At 52.4% G+C, this 23,788-nt stretch overlaps 1 protein-coding gene and 1 long non-coding RNA gene across 4 annotated transcripts; one reads left to right on the forward strand and one right to left on the reverse strand.

Annotated features, from left to right (window-relative positions):
- Nucleotides 1-8: 8 nt before the first annotated feature.
- On the forward strand, nt 9-13,425 carry LOC112677518 (uncharacterized). Its single transcript, XR_003147053.3, has 2 exons — nt 9-247; nt 13,031-13,425. It is a non-coding gene; the product is annotated as an uncharacterized LOC112677518 (long non-coding RNA).
- On the reverse strand, nt 3,529-23,707 carry P2RX1 (purinergic receptor P2X 1). 3 transcript variants are annotated; one of them, XM_025476044.3, is made up of 14 exons: nt 19,541-23,707; nt 18,773-19,054; nt 18,081-18,473; nt 10,512-10,659; nt 10,164-10,235; nt 9,639-9,708; nt 9,308-9,404; nt 8,934-9,014; nt 8,529-8,670; nt 6,305-6,432; nt 5,752-5,842; nt 5,256-5,321; nt 4,835-4,936; nt 3,529-4,720 (listed from the first exon to the last, which is right to left on the reverse strand). In XM_025476044.3, the coding sequence occupies exons 3-14, from the start codon at nt 18,215-18,217 to the stop codon at nt 4,655-4,657; spliced, it is 1,200 nt and encodes a 399-aa protein (XP_025331829.1). In that variant the 5' UTR covers nt 18,218-18,473; nt 18,773-19,054; nt 19,541-23,707; the 3' UTR covers nt 3,529-4,654. The 3 variants fall into 3 exon arrangements, with proteins under 3 accessions (XP_025331829.1, XP_025331828.1, XP_025331830.1); XM_025476043.3 differs by having other exon boundaries at nt 8,517-8,670; XM_025476045.3 differs by lacking the exons at nt 18,081-18,473; nt 18,773-19,054; nt 19,541-23,707 and adding exons at nt 12,921-13,118; nt 13,257-13,363 and having other exon boundaries at nt 8,517-8,670.
- Between the last annotated feature and the right edge of the window lie 81 nt (nt 23,708-23,788).

Consider the following 23,788-nt stretch of genomic DNA (forward strand, 5'->3'; position numbering starts at 1 on the left):
AGGGGCTGGGGCCTCCCCCGTGGCCGGGCTGGGCCTAGCCACGCCCCCTACGCCCCAGTTGCGGCTGCCTGGGCCCCCCCAAGTCCCTCCAAGCCGCGGCTGGGCTTTTCAGCGAGCCTGGGGGGTCCAAGTGCTTGCCCTCTAAAGCCCTTGGTCTCCCCCCACCTCGGCCTGGCTCGGGGGGGGCGCCCCGGGGGCGAGGGTTTGTGGGGCCGAGATGCCCCCTGCCTACTAGGAGCCCGGAGAGGTGAGATCCGTGACTGGGGTGGGACAGAAGCTTCTGCTGTGGGCGGCGGGGGTGGGGGTGGGGGTGATGGAGGGTGGCTGCGGACAGCGGGTAGGGGAAGCGCGAATGGGTTTATGGTCATAGTCGGATTGAGGTTTGGGGAAGAGTTCTATGAGCAGCGCAGGAATGGCCTAGCTGGGGCAGAGGTCAGGATGTCCTGGCCTTCACGGTGGCCCTTCCCGGGGACTCTGTCCACCCCCGGACCTCTCCTCTGGTTGGCTCATCGACTCTTGGTTCAGTTATGCTAAGTTCACTTGTGAATTCTCTGGCACCTCACCCCACCACTTGACCCATACAGAGCTCCATATCACTCCCCAAACCTGGCCTCCTGTGTCTCTGTCTCAATCTGGAGCCAGAAGACTGGGAGTCACCCTAGGCCCAACCACCCGTGCTCATGCTGGCTCTTCAATATCACTGGAATTCATTCATTTCTCTCAGCCCTCTGCCTCTCCCTCTTAGCTCAGGCCACCATCTTTGTGTACCCAGATTGCTATGCAACCTCTTCATTGGCCTCCCATCTCCATCTAGTCTCACTCCTCCTACTGGCCTTTCTCTGCTTGGCCGCCAGAGCAGTCTTTCAGAAACCCAAGTCAGCCTCTGCTTAGGAATCTTCTATGCCTCATCAGTATCCTCATAATAGTTCCAAACAAGCCCTCCATGATCTCAGTCCTACCCAGGAGAATCTAACTCCTTTCAGGGCTTGGTTCAACATTCCTTCTGCCAGGAATCCTTCCCTATGACTTCCTCACTGCCCAGCATGGGTTAGCAGCCCCTCCTAGGTACTTCCTTGTACTTAGCATCCATTTACCTTCTTGTTCCCCCCGCTCTGGACAGGGTCTGTGTCTGATTCACCCAACATATAGTCTGACACATCATGAGCATGTAGGTGCTCAAAACATGTTTGTCTAATGAATAATTAGGTACAGCACTCCGGTTGGACTACAAGTTTAGGAAAGAGGGCTGTGCCAGAGAGACAGTTTTGGAATTTGTCAGAAAAGACTCATGATTGTAAGTAGAACCATGAGAAAGGGTAAGATAATTCAGAGCAAATAAGGTAGAGGCCAAGGACAGAACACTTGGTCTTAAGGGGGAAAGATTTCTGTACCAAGTAGGATCAATTTTGATTTAGGTAACACAAATCCCACATAAGAGCCTCAGAGGAAACAGCCCAAAGATGGAATGTCAGCTCTGCTCCATAAAGACCTTCCAGATGTGGCTCTTTCCACTTAAGCTCCAGCAACCTCTCAGTATGCCTCTTGTCCTCATGGTTCAGAGTGGTGGCTAAAGCTCCAGCCATCACATATGCATTCTAGACAGTGGTTGAAGACAAGGATGAAGAAGAGGGCAAAGGATCTACACCAGTTCTCTTTTAAGGAAAGTTCCCAAAAGGTGTCACATGATACTTCCACATATATCCTATTAGCTAAAACTTAATCACATGACCAGACTCAGCAGCAAGAGTAGGCTGGGAGATGCAATTTTCATGCTAGGCAGCCACCTATCCAGCTAAGAACCAAGGGTTGCATCACTAGACAGAATAGATCCCAGGGACAACTAGCTGACTCCACCATTAGAAGGGAGGCTAGGGACGCCTGGGTGGCTCAGTGTTTGAGCATCTGCCTTTGGCTCAGGGCGTGATCCCGGGACGGGATCGAGTCCCACATCAGGCTCCCTGTGAGGAGCCTGCTTCTCCCTCTGACTGAGTCTCTGCCTCTCTCTCTCTCTCTCTTATGTCTCTCATGAATAAATAAATAAAATATTAAAAAAAAAGATAAATAAAAGGGAGGCTAGATGGAGAAGCAGAGCACTACTGGGGTGCTGGGCTCTGTGCTAGGCACTTTACATATCTTATCTTACCCTAACCTGAGTAGCGGCTATTATTACCCCCACTCGTGGAGAAATTTGGAGAGTTAAGCAGCTTGCCTAAGGACATACAGTGACCCTTGGTGGGGCTGCAGTTGAAAACTGTCTTTTCCCGGTATACTGGTCTGGCTGGAAAATCAGGAGAGGGTGGGTCCTAGGAGCTGTTGGAAGGAAATCTTTCAACAAAGGAGGGCTTGGTCAACAGTGTCAGGCTGACAGGCCAAGCGGGATATGGGCTGAAGTGTCTGCTTTGGATTAGGCAGCAAGGACGCTGTTGGTAACCTTGACAAGGGCGTTTAGGAGAAGTGAGGGTGGGGCTGGAAGCCAATCACAGAAAATCGGATACAGAGGGAAGTATAGAAGTGTGAGTCTTTCTGGAATGGTGACAGTGAAGGAAGAGCAGGCAAAGCCACAGAGGAACCAGGGCCAGCAGGCAGAAGGAAGGAGCAAATGTAGTAGGTGTTGGTGGAGAGGAGAGGCAGTCTCTGCTGGGAGGCCTCTGGGCTGGATAGAAGCATTGGATACAAAGGAGGAATCTCTGATCATTCAGGAGGGAAGGAGTCAGGAGGTGCAAAAGCAGGTAGGACTGGGGAACGAAGGGAGAGAAGAGGGAGTTCCTGTCTTGTAAAATCTGAAGGATGGTTCTTAGCTGAGGAAGAAGGTAGAAAGTCAAGGGCCTGAAAGACAGAGGGGGAGGCTGGCCTGTGCTGTCCAGTATCATTCCTTACTGCCACTGGCCACTACATATGGTGATTTAAATTAATTAAAAGTAAATAAAATAAAAAACTCAGTTTCTTGGTTACACTAGCCACATTTTAAGTATTTAGTGGCCACATGTGGTTAGTGAATGCTGTTCTGGGAAGCACAGATAGAGAATGTTTCCATCATTGCTATTGGACAGCACTAGTCTAGATAGGGTGTGGTGATGGGGGTTTCCCAGAGACCCTGCCTGGCCATAGGTCTTGCCACTGCAGAGCCCCTGGACAATCATTCCACACTGTCTCCGTTCAAGATCTTCCTCCTCCCTTTGGGATTCCCTCAGGTCTCTCTCCTGGGCCAGCCAGCCCCTTTCTTATTCCTGCCTTCATGAGGCCACTCCTGAGAGTATGTGCTTGTCTGAGTACCAGGCCTCTCAGTGTATATGGAGGACCAGAAGGAGGGGCGTATGGAGGACCAGAAGGAGTTCCAGTGTTGGGTACAGTGACCCACAGACAGAGGTGCGTTGACCTCTAGCACTGACACTGCTGGGCTCAGGGCGTGTCAACTCACCACTATCTACTGAGAGATCCAGAGGACCCCAAAGATCTCTCAGCTCAACCCCGCATTCCAAAAAGATGGGGACACCCAGTGTCAGAGAGGCAAAAGTGCAAAGGCAGAAGTTTGTCCTCCTTCCTTTTATTGTACCCCATCACTCAGGTTCCCCAGACCTTGTGTCAGACAGAATTGGGCATGCCTGAGGTGCCGAGGCTGGGCCACAAGCAGGGAGCCCAGGGTGTGGCCAGGGCCCTGCACCAACCCCAAGGTAGCTGAGTAAGGATTCGTGGCTAGAAAGCACTGTCCTGGCCTGACACACTTGAGGAGAAGCATATCCCATGTGGAGGTGTTGTGGCATGAACCATGCATCTGTACTTGAGGACATTGGTATATTCAGATGGTTGTGTTTGCAGGGCCTGAGTGTGGATGAGGGGGGCGGTGCATGAGGATGAGTGTGCACAGGGCAGTGTGTACATGAGACACCATATGCCTGCAAGGGCACCACACACCTACTCAATACCTGCATCTGCCAGCTCATGCAGGCCCAGGCTACCTCCGATAGCCAATCAGGAGTGGTTCTGAAATTTCAGTCTTTAAAATGGCCCAGGGAGTTTGCCATCACTGCATATCTGTGGCCTGCCCTAGAGATTCTGAGGTCTGATGTAGGCCCAGGTGCCTGCACTGTTGATAAGCTCCATAGGTAAATCTGGCGCCAGTAAGAGGGCTCAAGCAGAACTGTCCAACCGAACTTTCTGTAATATTCTATGTAGTCCAATATGGCAGCCATTAGAAACATGTGTCTATTTAGCAGTTGTGATGTGGCTAGTTTTAGGAACTGAATTTTTTGTTTTATTCAGTTTAAATTAATATTGATTTAAATGGTCATTGTGGCTAGTGTCTGCCATATGGGAGAGCATGGATCTAGAGACACGAGGCCGTGTGGTGCATGAAGGCCCAGAGAGAGAAGCACACAGCTCCAATAGAAGAACGAGAGAGGAGCCCTGCCCAGCTGCAGTCCCTCTAGACCAGGAGTGGCCGAGGCTGGGGCAGAGCTCCTTTGGGGATTGTGGAGTTGGGGCCAGAGCCCAGATGTGCACAGGTCTCCCCCAGTGGCCACTCTGAGCTGCCAAGACCTAGTGTCTGCTTGGCTAAGACGGTGGAGAGCTCCTGTGGAGACCGCTCTGTTCTGGTTGGGACCCCACCGAGGCCCCTGACCAAAGCTGTGTCCAGTCAGGAGTCCGGAGCTGAGGGTCAGGATGTCTTCATGTTCTCCTGCAGGCCCAAGGTGGAGCTGGTGGCTGCGGGGTCATGTTCACCCTGTGTAAGCATTGGAAGGGAAAAGAAGTCAGCCCCAGGGTAGCAGCTGGTCCCCCAACACAGACATGTGGGCCCAAGGCCTCAGAAAGTTGCAAACTCAAGGAGTTCTCTTACCGCCCCTGGCCCCATTTGCTCCGCATACTTGAACTTCTTCTGCTTGTAGTAGTGCCTTTTGGGCAGGATGTGGAGCAGCAACAGGTCACAGAGAACCGTGGCCTGAGGGCAGGGAAGGGGCAGATAGAGCAGGGGGGATGTGGGGGCGGGGACAGAACCCTCCACAGCCCGCATCAGTTCCTTCTGGCTGTGGGGGCCTGGAGCAACTCTGCCCCATCTAGACCTCAGGTTCTGGAATTGGGGAACAAGGCATTGCAGGTCCCTCGGGAGATCAAGACCACCCCATTCCAACTCTGTCGTGCCCCAGGTCTTGGCCTCGATTTCTTCAGACATACTGTGGGTCTGGGGTGGTGGGGCAGGCTCAGTAAAGATGGGCTGAGAGATTTGTTTCCTCCACTGACCCCTTGACCCTAGCACTTACCACTCCAAAGATGCCAATCCCAGAGCCAATGGTTGTCATTGTGGGGATGATGTCAAACTTCCCAGCCTGGTGGCAGGGGCCAGGGAGAGAAGGATTCACAGTCAGAAGGAGCCAGGTGGAAAAGACCTTTCTCAGAAATCCCAAGGCCAGACCAGGGGTAAGGAACTCCCCCTTTCTGCCCTCCACCCCCACCACTAGCTGGCCCCAAAGCCTGTTCCCCACAGCTCTAGCTCTACATGGGGACCCAGCGGCTTGTTAGAAACCCTGGGTTTTGACCTTGGCTCTGCCTCCCTGGACACAGGGAGGCAGTGGAGGAAGTGAGGTCACCAGCTGGAAAGACCTGCCCTCAATGGGTACCCAGGTCCATCTGTTATTAGAAGTAAAACTGCTAAATGAAGCCCAGCCAACTTCCTGTTGTCTATAACCATGGACACCCAACAAACACTCACAGGAACTAAGACTGTGTCTCTGGCTGTCCCTCACACTGGATACTCACCTTGCCATCCACAAGAATGTCAAAGCGAATCCCAAACACCTTGAAGAGGTGCCGGTGATTGGTCCCATTTTCCACAAAGTGTCTGGCAAACCTTGGGGGAAAGGGTGAGGTTGTAGAAAAGGGTGATGAAGAACAGCTTGGGTCCAGTGTTCTTGAAGCTCAGCAGGAGCCCTCAGAGGTCCTTGAAGATAGTCCCATGGCCTCCAACATTACATAGAGAGGGAATCCCAGGCAGGATCCCAGGTCTCATTCCAGAAATGCTGTATCCAACTCTCACCCTCAACCCAACCCCTCACTTCTGATGTTAGCGACCCCTGCCAGTCCTGGCCAAGGGGGCCTCAAGTGAGGGGGCTCAGGCTACCGAGGTTTTGTTTCCTGTGGGCTCCCTGCTTGGCCAATCCCAGGAGAATGAGAGTTGCCCAGCTTCCTCTGCTTCCTTTCTGGGGACACTTACTTGGCCTCAGAGGGTTCTGGGAGTAGAAAAACCTTCTGGGGTTTTTCTGGGGTTCTGGGACACCAAGGAAGGGTGCACTGGTGGAGTCCTGACAAGCACCTGAAATTGAAGCCTGGAGACAGGTTTTTCTCCTCGTACAGTCCATGGAACTCGTAGATGGGTTTGCAGTACTGCACATGCCAGTCCAGGTCACAGTTCCAGTCAATGGTGATGCCTACCACCCCGCCCTGCAGGGACACAGGGGTTTCAGGACCAAGAAATTTCTGTCTTATGCTGATGCCAGCAATCTCTTGAAGGGAGGGACATTTGTTTGTTTGTTTGGGAAGAGGCATTGAGAAGCTGCTTCAGGATGGAAGTCCTGTCATCTTCTCTGGCCTCACCTCTCATCCATCACACATCAACTTTCTGATGGTTTCTAAAATACGCCAAGTTCTTTCTACCTCAGGGCCTTTGCACATACAGCTCCCCTAGTTCCACAAGGCTGGCTCTTTCTTATCCTTTGGTCACTTTCCCTGAGAGGCCTTCCCTAAACACCACCTCCAGTCTAAAACGTGTACCTGTCATTCCCTCTGCATTTTCTCCTGGAACACTGGTTACTTTTAAATCGTATATTTATTTTGTGTGATTCTTTTATTTTTATTTATTTATTTATTTATTTATTTATTTATTTATTTATTTATTTATGAGAAACAGAGAGAGGCAGAGACACAGGCAGAGGGAGCAGCAAGCTCCCCACGGGGAGCCCGTTGCAGGACTCAATCTCAGGACCCTGGGATCATGACCTGAGCTGAAGGCAGATGCTTAACCACTGAGCCACCCACTTGCCTATTTTGTGTGATTCTTAACTCATCTCCTCTAAGACTATAAACTCCATGAGGGTGGGGCTGACTGTCTCATTGGTCATGGACTCCTGAGTGAAAGTCACAGCATGGAAGGCAAGTAAGTAGTGTTGAATTAAAAAGTGAGTCTGTAAAGATCTGGCCTCGTAAGAGAAACCTTGAGGACGCCTGGGCGGCTCAGTGGTTGAGCACCTGCCTTTGGTTCAGGGTATGATCCTGGGGTCGTGGGATCAAGTCCTGCATCGATCTCCCTGCAGGGAGCCTGCTTCTCCCTCTGCCTATGTCTCTGCCTCTGTGTGTGTGTGTCTTTCATGAATAAATAAATAAAATCTTAAAAAGACAAAAACAAAAAAAAACTTGAGAGAATGAAGCTCCTTTGGGCAAGGTGAGAACTGGGGACAGGTGGGGCTAGGCTGAGCAGCAGAAGAATTGGTCAGAGCGTGCGTGCAGCTGGGTACCTGGGCAGGAGGTAGATATGCAGTTATCTGTGGTTGATGGTGAGGGGTGAGAAGTTCCCAGTACAGGTGGCAGGGAGATTTTAGGAACAAGAAAGTCTAACATTCAGCTTTCTGGTTTTCTGTGTGGCTTCGGTGTAAACTCCCTCCAGGGTTTGGCTTCCTGAGGCCTAAGGGCTGAACTTGTTTGCATATTTTCTGTGGCTGCTTTTACCCTCAAGCAGCTGACTTGAATGGCTGGAACAGAGCCCACATGGCCTGCAAAGCTGAAAATACTTACTTTTTGGCCCTCTAAACAAAAACTTTGCTGATCCCTGTTCTAGATAAATGCGCTGTGAGCAAGTTTTGTGTCTATGACTGATATCACAGAAAAGAAGCTGATTTTCATCCCTAAATAGGCACTGTAGAAGGATGATAACGATCACGTAGGAACATGTACACAGGGTTGCCATGTGCCAGGTAGCACTGAAGTGCCGGTCCCATGAGTGAACTCACGCAATCCTCAAGATAACCCAATGAGCATGGTACTATTATCGTCCCGTGAGGTATGAGACTGATAATAGTACCATTATTGGTACTATTGAGCAAAAGCTCAGACACACTCAAGGTAGGAGACTAGTCTGAGGTCACATTGCTCATTAGAGGCAGAGCTAGGATTTGAACCCAATCATGCTTCTGGAATTCCCAAGAATCCCCAGCAGAACATAGGATTTCTCAGGGTCATAGGGCATGGAATTCAAGTTGCTTTTATCTAATAGCTAAAATATGGTGTGACCTCAGCAAACATCCAGGTGATAATGTCTGCCCATGTCCATTCATTCCAGGCACCTCTTCTGTGTCAGGTCCATACCAGGCCCTGCTGAGGACTCAGGCTTGACCTTCAGGAGCCCCCAGTATTAGGGAATAAATCCATATATATGCCCAGCCCACACTGGAGGGCGCTTGAAGAGGGCATTCTCTGGGACTGAAAAGCCTTCATTGACCTGATAATTCCAGGACCCAGCCCTCTTCACTTGCCTGGCACCATACCTTCTCAGCCAGGGTGCTGAAATTCTGTCCTGACTCTTGCACCACATAGCCGAGCTTGAAGACAGGGCACAGTGGGTGCAAGATCTTGTGATAAAGACAGGTCTTCATGTAGGCCGCATCAACTTCTTCTACCAGGTTGCGTCTATATGGGGGTGAAGCAGAATGCCAGTGGGGAGGGTGCCCACCATGCCCTGAAGGTCTGGGGATCCCTCACAAACTCCATAAACCACCCCCCTTCACAGCCCTTGGCAACTAAAGGTAGCCCCCCAAGAGCCCAGCTCAGGCTTCTGCCTCCAGAGTGAAATCAGCAGGAGTGGAAGGTGACAGAGACAGTTGAGACCAGCTGGAGCAGCCCTGGGTGGGGGGAGGGGGGCTTCTGCATTTCTGCCTCCCTTTCCCACAAACCTGTTGACCTTGAAGCGTGGAAAGCTGATGCTGTTCTTGATGAAGAGAGTGAAGTTCTCGGCCTCTTGGAGAAGGGCAGGGCTGGAGGAGACTGCACTCACTTACCGTCCCCTCCCCAGGAGTCTGCCCAAAAGCCCACCAGCGTTTGTTACGGGTGTGGGGGTGTGAGAACCTACGGGATCTTCCTGTGGCCTTGGCTTGGTTGGGGGATGGGGGTGCTATAGTGATGGACTCTTAGGCCCCCTTGACCAGGGGTCAGGGGGATCACTGGCTCGGACCATTATAGATGGGGTGAGGGAATCCTTCCGAGGATAGATCCCCTTGGTCTGGGCTGAGGAGTCTGCTCCGAGCTCCCTGGTTGGATAAGGCATTACCGTGGGACCTTGTCATCCACCTCCACGGGACACCAGCCAAAGATCTCACATGTCTGCACAGTGTCATTGAAGGCCACGCACTTGCCTGTGCGGATGCCTGGAGCAAGGGAGGAACTGGTGGGTGCCCACTCCAAGCTGGGGATACAGAGGAGCCCCCAGTGACAGGACACCCAAAAAGCGGCAGCCCGCGGACAGAAATGTGGCTAGGCCTGGACCAAGGGTGGGATGGAAGGAAGGGAGAAAGCAAGAAGGCCTTCCTGGTGGAGGAAGCCTGGAGCTGAACAGGGGCTGTGCGAGGGGACAGAGGGGGATGGGAGGAGGCCAGCCTTACCTTGTGCCTTCCTCTCTGCCTTCCCCGGAGTGCAGCCACTGTCATTTCTGCATGTACCCCCTTCTGGATGCTAGGGGAAGGGAGAGTTGCTGGTCCCAGGTCCCAGGGTAGTGTCCTAAGGAGAGCCCCTCATACCCCCAGGGCCCTAGGGAGGTCTTGTGGCAGTCTTAGACAGTTTTGGGGTGACCTCTGCTTACAGCTTCCTTCCCTCAGTCCCCTCCCAGTATCCCTCTGGGCTCATGCCCACTGCCCTATGGCCAGTGTTACCTGGCAGGAAGGAGAGATGTTAGGGTTTGGGGGTTGGGTGGGCACTGAGGGTCGGCATCTTGCTTGACACATAGCTGGGAGGGAAGCGTCTCCACAGCCAATAGCAGACTGTTACTTTGTGTGAATCTATGCCTAAAATTCCACCATCGCATTCCCCCGAGGAAGCCTATCTTTGATAGCCAAGGGGACTTCCTCTTCCATGTTATTTACCCCTATGGGTCCAAGAATTGGGGTGAGGGGACAGGTAGCAGTCCTCACCTCCGCACAGTAGCCTTGAACCTGCTGGAGGGTCGCAATGAAATTGGTCATGATCACGAAGGAGCTGTCCCCCTGGAAACGACAGGCAGGGGAGGGAAGGGGGAGGGCTCTGGGTTGGGAGAACAGCCCCCGAGAACCCAAGCACAGTCCCAATAGGTGCCTAGAATCCACATGATACCCAGCAGCCTCCACACCCCATGATATCAGAGGGGGATGATATTACAACCCATTTCTGCCCCTCATTAGGGGAGCTGGGGCCTGGGCTAGTGCAATAGGGAGATTGGACAGAGCCCAAGCCCGCTCTGAGCCACCCTGTGGGTGGAAGGTATTACCCCTGAGTCAGCTCACCTGGGCTGGGAAGACGTAGTCAGCTACATCCCAGACCTGGGAGCCCAGGCCTGGGAGCTGTGTCACGGCTAGACCTTTGAGTTTCACAGACACGCTGCTGATGAGGCCACTTGAAGTCTGATAGCCCTTCTCGTAGACAAACACCCACCTGTGGGGGTGTTTTGGGGGTTAAAGCAGTCAGAGCTGGGTCAGGTCATTCAAAGATGGCAGGAGGCTGTGTGAGCTGCTGCCTTTTCTGGCACCAGCTAGGTAAGTCAAATCCTTTCCCTTCCCATCTCCAGATGCATCCTCTGAGCCGCTCTCTTCTCATCTTAGGCTGGGGCAGGAGAGCATCACCTGCCTCCCCGAGCTGGCCTATACCTGAAGTGCCACCCTTCTTCTTACTGGGAAAATACTAATTCTCAGGGAGGAGATCCACTGAAGGACTCTTTCAGATCCTTTTCTAAGAGCAAGATTTGCTGGGGCCAGGAGGCCAAGCTTCTTGGACCATAATCCTCATGCCCAGAGTACACTTTCCTGAGGTTCTCCCACTGAGAACTAGAAAAGCATGATGCCTGAGAACCTGGCCTTTGGTGCCCAAGAGGCTGGACTGGAATCTCAGCTACATTACTCATGGGTTCTGTGATTTTGGCTAAGTTATTCATCCCTCTCTGCCTCAGTTTCCTCATCTGTAAAACGGGAATAACAATAATAGTACTGAACCTGCTTATTGTGACTTACTGCCTGTAGATCACTTAGAATGAGGACTGGCATGCAGTAAGCACTACAGAGCCATTAGCTATGATTATCTCAGCCATGCTGGGAGGCCCTGGCAAGGGGGACTGGAAGGGAAACAGAGGGGGCAATTCCTATTATGTGGCCCCACATGAGGCCCTTGTGGGAGTGACTAAGGCCAGAGGCCTCCCAGCTTTTTGGGGAAATTCTGACCTTCCCTTCCCAGCATGAAGAAGCCTTGTTCCTTTGGGTTCTCCACTTTCAGTCTTAGAGGGTCAGTGAAACTGACCTCCTTCCTAGCCTTGGGTGTAGGGAGGATGGGCACATGACCACGGCTTGCCAATCAGTGTTCCACTGCCCTAGCAACAGTGATAGGTCTAAAGATGAACACACAACCTAGGAAGTTTCAGCAATGAGGCTAGGATTTTTCTGGGAATCACTGGGAAAGAGGCATCCTTTCTGCTGGGTAGCTGAGCAAGGTAGCGATGACCAGAACTATGGTTAGTCATCTTGCTACTTCACAGAGAGACTCAGCTTGAGAATTAAGCCAACCTAGAGGAAAGTCAGGCCAGGAGATGGAAGAGGGCAGCCTCCTGACAATGGTTGAGCACCTGGATCCAGCCATGTCTGAAGTATGATACATTAGCTAATAAATTTCCTTTCTTTATTTAAGCCAGTTTGGGTTTGGTTTCTGTTGCTCACAACTGAGAGCCCTGGGTGTGGCCCATTTCCTTCAGGAAGGACTGCATGGAGATCCAGTGTAACTGTGTTTGGGTGTGTGTGTCCAGTTGTGGTGACCATCAGAGTATGTAGCAGTGCACCTCAGGGAAATCCGTGAGCACACCTGTGGCTCTGAGCACCCAAGCAGAGCTCAAAGCTCCTTTCCGGTGTCCCAGAGCTCAGGCCTAGTAGCAATTCTCCAGGCACCTCAGTGCTAGAGTCAGTGCTAGCTCTCTGGGGACTGTCTCCTGGCCCAGACCCCAGGAATCAGCCCACCCAGGTCTTCCTCTCCTCCCCCATAGTCCACTCTTCTCTTCTCCAAGCCCCTCCCCCAGCCTGGTCCAGGAGGCGCCCCCACAGGCCTAAGCATGGTCACTGCTGCCCCCTGCAGGTCCCTGATGGCAACAGGTAAGGCATGCGAAAGGCTTCCAGTCTTCAGAGCTTCCAGCCTTAGCCGAGACTGGGGGCATCACCTACCTCTACCCTCCTCAGCCTCTTTCCTCCAGGGACGACTCTGACTCCATGTCCAAGCTCAGAGTAGCTGCTCCTTTTCTGAGCCCCTCTGGAAGGGTCATGGGCCTCGTTCCTGGCAGCCCTCACCCCTGATGTTCCAATAGCCTTTCTCTCTTGGCCCACTACCAACTCCTTACAGTACAGATGGGGAAACTGAATCCTGTGACAGTGTCCTTCCGGAGTCAGAGGCCGACCCCGGGCTTGAGGTCCCAACCCAGGTCTCTGCCCCTTTGCACTGAGCTGCCCAGCACCAGCACGTCTGCCAGGAGCCGGAAGTATGCGGCCACAGCATGGCTGCGTGCTGGAGCTGATGCAACCACACCTGGCTATGTCGGCCCCTGCACACTGTCAACCCTTGGGGTGGGGGGTGAGGGGTAAAGTTAACCTGACACCAATGACTTCAGTTCTGATAATAACGGAATAACCATGGCTCCAGATCCATCCCTCCGAAGCTGTGCTTGCCTTGACCTGGACTTGCTGTCACCACCAAGGGGATGTGATGTCAAAGACACAAACATCTTCAGAAGTCTCTCCTTGTCCAGATATTATCTTTCTCATTCTTTCCACCTCAGCTGCAACAACCCCTTGTCCTGAGTCTCTGCTTCAACAGCCCCTCCTGGAAGATGGCACATAGTACAGTAGCCAAGAGTGCGGCTGCAGCTGTGTGAGGGAAAGGAAGCCAAGATTCAGGTACCAGCCCTGCCACTCACCAGCTGTGTGACGTTAGCCTCACCAGGCTGAAGACTAAACCTTTCTGAGTCCTGGCTTTCTCAATAAAACAGAGGTGATGGCACTTACTTCAAAAATGCTGCTGTTCGTTCAACAAATATGAGCAAGGCCTTCCCTGCACTGAACTGTGGGCTAAGCCCCAGGAAGAAAGCAAGTCTAAGGTGTATTCCCATGAGTTCTCATTAAGGAAATTAGCATGCAGTAGGCACTAATAAATAGTCCTCTTGTTTTCACCGTCTCAAGTCAGTAATTCCTGCTTAAATGTCCACCTACCCCTATTGTCCTGGCTCCCATTCTCAGCCCAGGCAGGACCTCATGTAAGCTGTCTCAGGTACATCATGTCCTCAGATTTTTATCTCCACCTCTGCACTCTCCCTGGAGATCTAATTCCACACATTCATTTAGCGATTCAACAAGTATTTATTTATTGAGCCCTTAGTATGTGCCAAGCAATGTTCTAGGCACTAAAAATGTAGAAGCGAACAAAGCCAACCAAAATTCTGCACTCAAGGAACTTACATACACGTCCATATGGCCCAACACTTTTGACACCCATTCCTTCCCCTTTCCCGGGTCCCTCAACGCAGACATCATGCAGAAACCTCAGACTCAACTCAAACCTTGGCAAAACAACCTAGCAATTCCCCAAAAAGCTAAATATGGAATTACTACTTGATTCAGCAATTCCATTCCCAGGTATATATGCAACAGAACTGAAAATATGCCCACACAGAAACTTGTACACAAGTGTTCACAGCAACATACGTAAGAAACAAAAGTGGAAACAAGTCATATGACTTTCAATGAATGGCTAAACCAAATGTGACATATCCATACAATGATATAGTATTCAGCCATAAAAGAAAGGAATTAATGATACATGTTACAACCAACATAGAAGAACCTTACAAATATTATGCTAAGTGAAAGAAGCCAGACACAAAAGGCTACATATTGTATCATTTTACTTATATGAAATATCCAGAGTAGGTGAAGGAGGCTGTAGAGAGAAAGTGCTAGGGAGTACAGAGTTTCTTTCTGGAGTAGTGAACATGGAGTAGTGGACTAGATAATGGTGATGGTGGCACAACTTTGTGATTATACTAAAAACCACTGAATTATATATTCTTAAAGGGTGGATATTATGGCATTTGACTAATACCTCGAAATAAAAATTCAATGGGACCAACCTGAATGTCTCATGTCCCCCTCAGAACTTGCCCCTCTGGTGCCCTCACCTTGGAAGATGGCACTGTTCCTACCGAATCCTCCTCAAAGCCTGGGCATTATCTTACACCCTCGTTCTCCATTGTCCCTACATTCTTTCAGTCCCTCTGTCCTCTTGGCTTTCATCTAAGGACCCAAAGGGGTTTTGCTGTGGGAGTCTGAGACATGAGAGGAGCCATGGCAGATGCCACAGGAACTCTGGTATGGGGATGGGAGGATAGGTTGTGGCTGGTGGGACACGAGTTGCAACCACAAGCAGGAGTTGACCAGACCAGGCACAGTGCTATAGTGCACAGCAGCCTTGGGAGGGGCAAGAGCAGACTCCAGGCCTGGAAGGGACTGAATTTAGAGCGTTTGAGTGTTTAGAGATCAATCTACATGTCATCTGCAGGTAAGCTAGGCTGACAATTTGTGTTTTTAAATTTGTTTAATGAGTCACCAACCTCTAAATACCAAGAGGTTCCCTATGCCCATAAATCCCAATTTCTCACTGCTCTTGAGAAGTCAAATGCTCTGGCCATGCTGGGCCCGTGGCCCTCTGCAGCGATGTTGGGCACAAAGTAGGCAGTGGGCAGCCGCTCCACACATAGCTCCCTGGTGTGGGGCCCACCAGGGTGACTACTTCTGTCTTCCATGCTCACTGCTTCCACCTTGGCATGGCTTCTTCCTCTCCTCTTATCACTGCTGCCTCTTCACAGCTTCCTTGCTAGAAGCTCCACCGATCCACCCCCACCGATCCCCTGCTAGATATCCTTCTGAGGCTCCCCATTGCCTATAGGAGAAAGCCCTTAGTATGTGCCAAGCAATGTTCTAGGCACTAAAAATATAGAAGCGAACAAAGCCAACCAAAATTCTGCACTCAAGGAACTTACACAAATCCCGCTGGGATCCTCCAGTGTGCCGCAGCCAGACCTTTCTCCTCTCCAAACCAGTGCCCTCCAGGCAAACACTCCTTGTTTGGACCTGCTAGATCATGGATGACGGCCCACTGCCTGTATACTGAGTTACAGAGAGCTCATCACCTCCCAGGAGACAGTTCTAACTGCAAGTTAACCATTTTAACTTGAGACAAAAAGAGTGACAGCTCAGCCCACTCGGGCCTTAGGCCCACTTGCTCCCTCCATTTGCCATGGACTTCCCAGAAGAGTGTGACTGATAGAAAACACAGCCTCAGTTTGCTTTCTCAGAGTCTGTTTGGGTTCTCAGCATCTCAGCCTCTCTGCCTCTGTCTTAGTAACTCACTGTTGCTAAGTCTCAGGACCTCTCTTCATTTGAGTGGTTGTGCTCCAATGTCTGTCCCTCTGTCCGGTTCTGCCTTTGTGCCTGCCCATCCCCCATTTTGTTTGTGCTCCTGTCTCTGGAATGCAAGAGTCCCCTCTACGCCCTTTGCACCCGATGGACCAGATAGTCAGACAGACTAGACCCCTGGGACGGAAGCATCCCTCCTCAGGAATGAGCCTGTGTTCAGCATCTTTAGAGGGGACCCCCTACCCTGCTCCGTGGAACAGGTGGGGAAACTAAACCTGAGATAAGACCATGTCAGGCCGGTTTCTGTCTGCAGCTGAGAGTCAGCAAAGCAGTGGCCAGTGGCCAGATGAGGGTGCCAGAGACAGCAGGAGTTGCAGTTGGAACAGGAAGTCTGGGCTTGAGGGTGGGGTTGTGCGGGGCCCTACCTTTCTCTCTCTGCTATATGACTTGGACAAAGTCAGTGCCCCTCTCTGAGGATGTTTCCTTCCACGGTATCAAGGACAACTTTGGAGCCATGCAGGCTGGATTCAAATCCAGTTCAGCCTCTTTCTAGTTGTGGGATCTACACTAAATCACTGTTTCTCTGAGCCTCACTGACACTGAGGAAGCCACCACATCCATTCGGAAACTGAGTAGACTGTCCTTGAGAGGGAGGGAGGCAGGTCTCTGTTACTAGAGGTATGTGTTCAGGACTGGATATTGGCTTCGGGCCTATGGTACAGCTGGGGTGGGGTGGGAAGACTGTCACTTTCCCTCTGACAGTCTGTGAGCAACACCAAGAGGGCCCTGGCTCTGCTCTCACTGCTGACCTGAAAGCAGAAATAAGGAGCAACAGGGGCCATGGTGAGGACAACATTCTCCCAGCCTCTCCAGCTGAAGGATGGGCTGGCTAGGCCTGGGCAAGCAAACTCTCTTTCCCTGGAGGGTCAGGAGTGCAGCTAAGGGCGCACTTTTAGGCACATCCAGTGCCCAGTATCATAGCATCGGTGCCCCATTACACCAAAGTTCTCAGAGCCCTTGTGAGGTGGGAAAGGAGAAGACAGTGCTGAGGACTGGGCAGGGGGAGGGGAGGTCAGTCTAGCTAAGACTTGCTACTGACCTGCTATGTGATCTGGAAGCCCCACTACTTCTTTCTGGGCCTCCATTTTCCTCACAAGCTCAGATGACTTTACAGATGTCAAATTAGTCTGTGAACAGGAGGGAGGCAGAGGCCAAAAAGTGTCAGAGGGCTAGGTCCTGGCTTTGACTTCACTTGACCAGCTCAGAGGCCTTGGGGGTCACAATGATATGGTCACTGTTTGGCCTCCTGGTCGGCCTGCCGTGGGCTCTAGTTAGCAGTCCTGGTTTGGTCCTATAGCAAAAATGGGGAGGTGAAGACCCAGAAGGGCAGGGCCCTCAGAATCACACAGCAGTGTAATACTGCCAGACGCCCTAAAACCCCTCAGCAGGAGCTGGAACCCCTACTCCTTCAGTGGCCCTGGGGCCTCCAAGAATCCTCTGCAGTACCACCCTGAGCAGACATGATACCCCTCCCGCCTCACCCCCCAGGGCACAGACATTAGGTGCCCAGCCACCTCAGCCACGTGATGTGCATATGTGGATACCCAGCCATAGGGACACACCCCGAAGCCACACCCAGTAGGCACATGCCCAGACACAGGAGAACATGTGCATCCACACAGAGCTCTAGGTATAACACACATGCATACACACACAATATACACATCGGTGTAATCCCCTGCCAGGCCCATGTGGGCTCCCAGGACAGCAAGACTGTGGGGGAGTATCATCTGACTCTGCCTCGGCACTCCTGGGCAGGTTTCAAGATGCCTAGAAAGGAGCAGTCATCTTTGGGACCTGAACTGACCCTCAACCTCTGCCTGACATGCTACCGTTAAGATACCAGGGGTTCTGAATTTGAAAGTTTCTTTGCTCTGGGGGTCTTAGATATGTCAGGATGCCTTTAATTTAGGCAAGACAGGTGTGAACAGGGCCTGTCCCTCTTTGGTTTATAAAATGGGGTGTGGCCTTTGTCTCTTAGTAGTGGCCTGGCTTGGCTGGGAGGTCAAAAGTAGAAGTAGAGCTCTCTGGTTGTAGTTCACTGGGGTGCTGGCCTCTAGCATGACTCACCACTCGAGAGACCGTTAACAGTGAGTCAGTTCCTTAGAACCTAATGGTTTTGTTCACCATAAGGCCCAGGGCAGGATGTCCCCTCTTTACCTCAGTGTCCCCTTCTTACAGTGAGTTAGCAAGTTCCATTCCTTCTATAGCACTACGGTTTGTTAGGGAGGGTGACAACCAATGGAGAGAAAGAGGGGCTCCGTGGAGCCGTGGGGGCATCCCAGAGGCTGGAGGAAAGGCCCAGGTTGGAAGCTGGTGCAAGAGGGTGGGAGGTAGGGGTAGGGGGCCCAGACTCACCCAATAACGTAGACCAGAACCACGAACTGGATCAAGCGGAAGACGACGCCCACCTTCTTGTTGCGCACGAGCACCATTCGGGGAGTGTCATACTCAAAGAAGAAAGCGGCCAGCTCATCCTGGAGCCGCTGGGCCATAGTGAGCCAGGCTGGGGGCTGAGAACTGAGCCCCTTGCAGCCTTTGCTCTCGAGGTGAACCAGGTGTCAACACCCAAGTCTATGGTGGAGCTTCTAGGGGCCTCCTGGCCCCCTAGGAAGGGTAGGGCAGGGCAGCTGGGGCCAGAGATCAGGAGGCAGGGGTCAGTTGAAGGCACCTGGGTTGAAAAGTAGAATCCTTAGGTGGTCAGAGAAGCTCTTGGCCCTTGGCAGGCGATGGACTGTGGGCCAGCCGCGCCTGTGGACAAATAAATTCCCAAAGATGGATGGGGGCGGGGCTGGTGGGGCCACCCAGGCCCAGCCCCATTGCTCCGTCTGGCTCCGCCTGGGCCTTGCTGAGCCTCCAGAAACAGGAGCTGTTGGCAGGAAACCACGGGCCACCCATCAAAGATAAAGCTATCAGCTCCCCCACCCCACACACACACCCCAAACCTAGCAGAACAGAACAAGGCTAGGACTTGGGGGCAGTGGCCTCAGGCTGAAGCCTTCTCCAAACCAGGAGCCCATCCCCATATCCAAACACCCTCCCCACTCTACCTGTGCCCCCAGGTGGGGAGCTCAGCCCCTGGGGGGGGTGGGGGTTGCAGTCAGGAGAGCGGAAGAGGAAGTAGGGCCATTTCCGGTCCAGCTGCCAGATGCTTCCAGAGCCTGTGGCAGGATTCCCACTGCTGTCCTTATAGGCCAGCTTCCATCCACCTGTGTGTGCCTCCAAGTCCAAGCCTGGCCTGTGCCCAATCAACCTGAGCACTGGGCAGGCATCTCTGCAGCTCACCTCTCCTCTCTCATCACCTGTGCTGTCCCGGCCATTCCTCCACCTCCCTAAAACAAGCAGGAGGAAGTAAGTGCCCAGAAGATTCAAGGGCCATATCTGTCACACATTGCCACTGGGCTCCCTGAGATATAGCCCGGAAAGCCTGACATCAGACAGCCTGTTAATACCCGTGGCTCTGCTACTAGCTGCCTGTGAGGGCTTGGGTAATTTGCCTTACCAGACTGAGCTTGCAGCCTCATCTGTGAAATGGGGATGATAATGGGATTTGCCTCATAGGTAGAGGCCTCAGAGGAACGGGTTCCAACAACACTGAGGACAAAAACCTGAGACCACTATTAATTTGAGGTACAGTCCTTCTGCGGCCTCTGTCTTCAACCACAGCCCAGGGCGGGAATGCAAGGGCCCAGGGGGCTGGGGCAGGACAGAAGTCTCATGTTGGCTTTTGGAACCCTAGAGCTGGAGGCCCCCCAGACCCAATGTCTTATTTTGCAGATGAAGAAATGAGCTCAGAGAAATGAATTGCCCAAGCTCACCCTGGGTTCTACTGGAGGCCTCGGTTTGAAGCAGGATGGCCTTCCTGGCTGGCCCTCCATCCAGGCCAGGTGTCCTTGGGGCTTTCTCGGGACATGGAAGATGGAGGCTGGGTGTCCCAGGGGTGTGGGGAACTCCCCTGCAGGCCAAGTTGCCTCACTCTGAAGGCTGATAGGAGTCTTCTTCCTGGAGGCCTTTAGCTGGGAAATTGTTCTCGGCAGGGAGCCAGGCTCCCAGGCTGGAAATCCCAGCTGCTTGTCTGAGTAGAGCTGCTTTCTGCACAGCAGTGGCCCCCACAGAGGGCAGGCCCGTGGCCCATTCCAGCACCCTAGGCCATTTCCCCCTCTCAAATAGAACAGCTTCACGAATCTCAGGCCCAACTGTCTATCCAACATGACCTTCAAGAGGGGCAGGCCAGAACCATGTCCTGGGCTTTCCTAAGGTAAAAAATCCAGAGATGCTGGGAGCCAGACCTGTGTCTTGATCCCAGACAAGAGGGCCTACTCCCTTTCCAGGTGATCATGTGGCTCTTGGAATAGCAGGTCCCAGGACATGGATGGCTTGCGATGAAGAGTGAGGGCGGCTGCTGCCATCTTAGTGACCCAGTTCACTCACGATTCCTGGACACTCAGGAGGGTATAGCAGGCGCTCGGTGAGAGATGGAGAGGGGAGGGGAAAGAGAGAGGGGGTCAGGCAGTCCTGCTCCAGTCTGTATCTGCCCTTTTCCTACCATCGCCATGACCTCCTCCACCTCCTCTTCCCCTCCCCTCGCCCCCTCCAAGGAGCCAGGCTTGCTGACAGACAGATGGACTAATGGACAGATGGCTTCTTTGTCTGGCTAAATTTAGCAGCTAGTGGAGTGCAGAGGGGACCTATGCCCATCCTGGAGGCCAGCCTGGGCTCTGAAGAGGTTCTGCACAAGGCTCCAATGGGTCTCCTCAGCTCTTCAGACACCCTTGCTTGGAGCACACACATGTGGTCCTGTTAGAGCCTCAGTTCTGACCCCTCAGAAAACAGACTGTGGTGGGGACAATCTTATTTGGACTTGTCATATCCAGAGCATACCCAAAATAAAAAGAAATAAAAACAATTACATTTCTTTTCCCAATTATAAATTCTCTTTTTTTTGCTAATAACTTGGCCCGAGTAAGACAGGCAGCTGATAGGAGCAATACACCTTTCACTGGTTCCAAAATGTAACTTTCCATCCGGGCCTCTACTTTCCCATCCTTGCCCCAACTCCAGCATCCCCAGGGATAGACACCTGTGATTGTTTTAGGCATTGTCGGGGGCAGAGATGGGCAGGGCAGGGGTCAGAGTTTACAGGGAACACAGTGCTTTCTCAGTCAGCAGATTTTTTAAAAAACAGCCCCATGAGGTAGGTATTGGAACCATTTTACAGATAAGGAAACTGAGACTCCAGAAACTGAGTAGCTCCCATGTCGGCTAGTGCCTGGAAAGGAGGCTCCCCAAAGTCTGAGAGTTTGGCCCAGAGTCCACCCCAAGACTCCAGCACTTGAGAGCTGCCGGACCTGCCTTATAAGCCCAAAGGCTGAGTGGCCAGCTCCGGTATTGGGCCAGACCTTGTAGGGAGACAAGGCAGTGCTGCCAAGCCCTCAGCCCCAGGACAGCCTCCACTGCCTGGCTAAATTTAGCAGCTCTATGGAGTGTGGAGGGGGCCTGTGTCCATCCTGGAGGCCAGCTCAGGCCCTCAAGGGGGTTGGCACAGACTCCACTGGGTCTCCTTAGCCATTCAGGGCCCCAAGGTTGCAGGGATGACACCTCTGCTTATAGAGTTCAGTCCAGTCCTGCACGCTGGGCATGTCAGTGTCCCAGGGCTCACTCAGTGCCACTCAGCCCCTTAGATGATCGCTAGAACAGGGCCCTCGGCCAGCCTAACAGAGATTGTCAGAGGGAGGTTGTGGGGGTGGGCGTCCACAGGGGAGCCACAGCAAGGGTCCTCATGGTTAGCCTCTCCCCTTGTCCAGACCTTGCACTACTTCTCCGGTCTCTTCTAATCCCAACTGTGAGCCATGACCTGGCTGGAGCTCCTTCTCCCCAGCATCAGAGGCATCATAATCCCCTGGTTCTCCCCCTCCTTTGAGGACATTTCCTCTTGGCCCCCATCTTCTTCCTGTCTCTGGAATGTATGGGGACTCCTTGGGGCTGACCCAGGCCCCTGACCCTCAAACACTGAGCACCCCCTGGGAGGCTTGTCTCCTTGCCTCCTGATGTTACTGAAAGCTGTATACCCACATGGCAGCCGCATACCCACACACCTCCTCTGGCTCCTACCTCTTTCTTTTCTCCTAAATCAAACTGTTTTGAGGTAGAATTGACACACAGTAAAATGTACCCCTCTTAGGCACACAGTTTGATGAGTTTCGACAAATGCATGTAACCCCCCCACCATCATGTCACTCCAGAATGTTCCCACCTGCTTTTTTCCTGTCAAACCCTCCTCAACCCCCAGCCCCAGGCAATCGCTGATCTGTTTTATCACTACAGATTTGCTTTGCCTTTTTTAGAACTTCATGGAGGTGGAATTGCACAATACGAGCTTCTTTTACTCAGCACAAGAGCTTAAGCTTCATCCATGCTGTTGCGTATATGAGTACTTTACTCCTTTTTATTGCTGAGGAGTATTCTGTTGTATGGATATACCACAACTTGTCCTTCCCGTTGATGATTATTTGGGTTGTTTCCAGTTTGGGTCAATGAAGAGTAAAGCTGTCATGGACAGCTGGGTTCAGTTCTATGTGTGGGCATTAGGTCTTCATTTCCTGATTTTGTCCTTCTGTTTCTCAGTGTGGCCCTAACAGGGTCTCTACTACCCCTCTTAGGGGTACAGTGGAGGAGGCATGGGGAATACAACATGGGCCACTGGAAGGGACTGGGCGAGGCCATGGGCATTTTGGCAGCTGCCATCCCTGAGCCAGTGAGAAGTGTGCCAGGGCTTGCCCTGGAATTCCCTTGGGTGAGCGGCTGTGAGGTAGGAAACCTCTGTTTTCCTTGGCTGCTCCATCTTGACCTGTCAGGCTTCATGCTGTGGGCTGGCAAGGCTGGACTTGTGCAGGCCTGCCTATGAGCTCCAGCAGCTGATGGGAGTGTGGAAGCTGGCCGGTCTCCTAGGCAGGTCCTCCAAGCCCTTCTTAGCCCCATGTTCTATCTACCTGCCATGATGAAGCCAGCTACATAGGCTCTCAGAGAGCTTTGGGGTCTTTATCTGTAAAATGGAGCCCTATCTCCTGCCTGGCCCATCTCAAGGAGATGGCTGGGAACCCAGGGAGATGAGGCGTATGGACTGGGTTTGGGATCTGAGAGGCCTTACTGATGGACCATGCAGAAGGAAGAATCCTTCTGCCGTCCTTGGCTCCCACTGTGAGCTATGCACCAAATCTTGCCCTTGTGCCAAATAAAACCTGGGAGCTCCTAAGGGTGGGTTCTGTCTCCTGCAGTCATGGCTGGCTTTGTGGATGTGTGACCGATGTAGCTGCATGGAACCCCACGCCCAGGAAGGCCCTGTACTTCGTTTTCATACTCTGCTGTCACTGCTATGAAACTCTTAATTTTTAAACAAGGGGCTCCACACTTTTATTCTGTACTGAGCCCCACAAACTACATAGTTAGTCCTAGCTCTGGCTCTGCGGGCAGGGCCTGATTTCCCTTCCCAGGGCAGCTGGGCAGAGGATCAGATACAGCAACTTCATAAGTGAACCTTCCCTCCAGAGGAAGGAAATGAGGGAGATGCTCCCAGAGAGCAGGGCCACCTGGGTGAGTCAGCATGTGGTCCCTGGACAATGTGAGCTGAAGGAAGCCTTGGGGAGGTGCTTGAGCTGGACTTAGAAGGGCATAGAATTGATGGTATCCTGGGGTTCAAGATGGGGAAGGAAGACAGCAAGAAACCTCTGGGAGAGATGCAGGGCCCACAGAATAGGCAGGGCTGTGGGCCCCTGATATTTAGGCTCCAGGCCTAGCCGTGCCCCAGGCCGACTCATAGGCCCTCCCAGCCTGTTTCCTCAGTGATGACATGTGAATCTTAGCATGTGCAAAGGGCTCTGAACACATGCACAACTAACAAGTGCTGTCCCCGTTGAGTAGAGCTGGGCATCTGCCATTTGGGAGTGGCTTAGGAAACCAGTGCCTCTCCTGGTCTGTCTCAGAGGAAGACAGCGATCCCTGGCTGGCAATGTGGGAACCCCAGACCTTGGCTCATGTCTCCTGAGGTAAGTGCATGTGGGTGGTGGCAG

The sequence above is a fragment of the Canis lupus genome, chromosome 9 (assembly GCF_003254725.2).
Source record: "Canis lupus dingo isolate Sandy chromosome 9, ASM325472v2, whole genome shotgun sequence".
Lineage (NCBI taxonomy): Eukaryota > Metazoa > Chordata > Mammalia > Carnivora > Canidae > Canis > Canis lupus.

Bases quoted from the DNA above. Each gene is read 5' to 3' on its own strand.
- P2RX1 (XM_025476043.3), bottom strand. From the start codon at position 18,217: ATGGCCCAGCGGCTCCAGGATGAGCTGGCCGCTTTCTTCTTTGAGTAT. The intron at 5,843-6,304 runs GTGCTTGTCAGG...CTTTCCCCCAAG, and splicing joins TCTCCAGGCTTCAATTTCAG to GTTTGCCAGACACTTTGTGG. The intron at 5,322-5,751 runs GTGAGTATCCAG...CCCTGCCACCAG, and splicing joins ACATTCTTGTGGATGGCAAG to GCTGGGAAGTTTGACATCAT.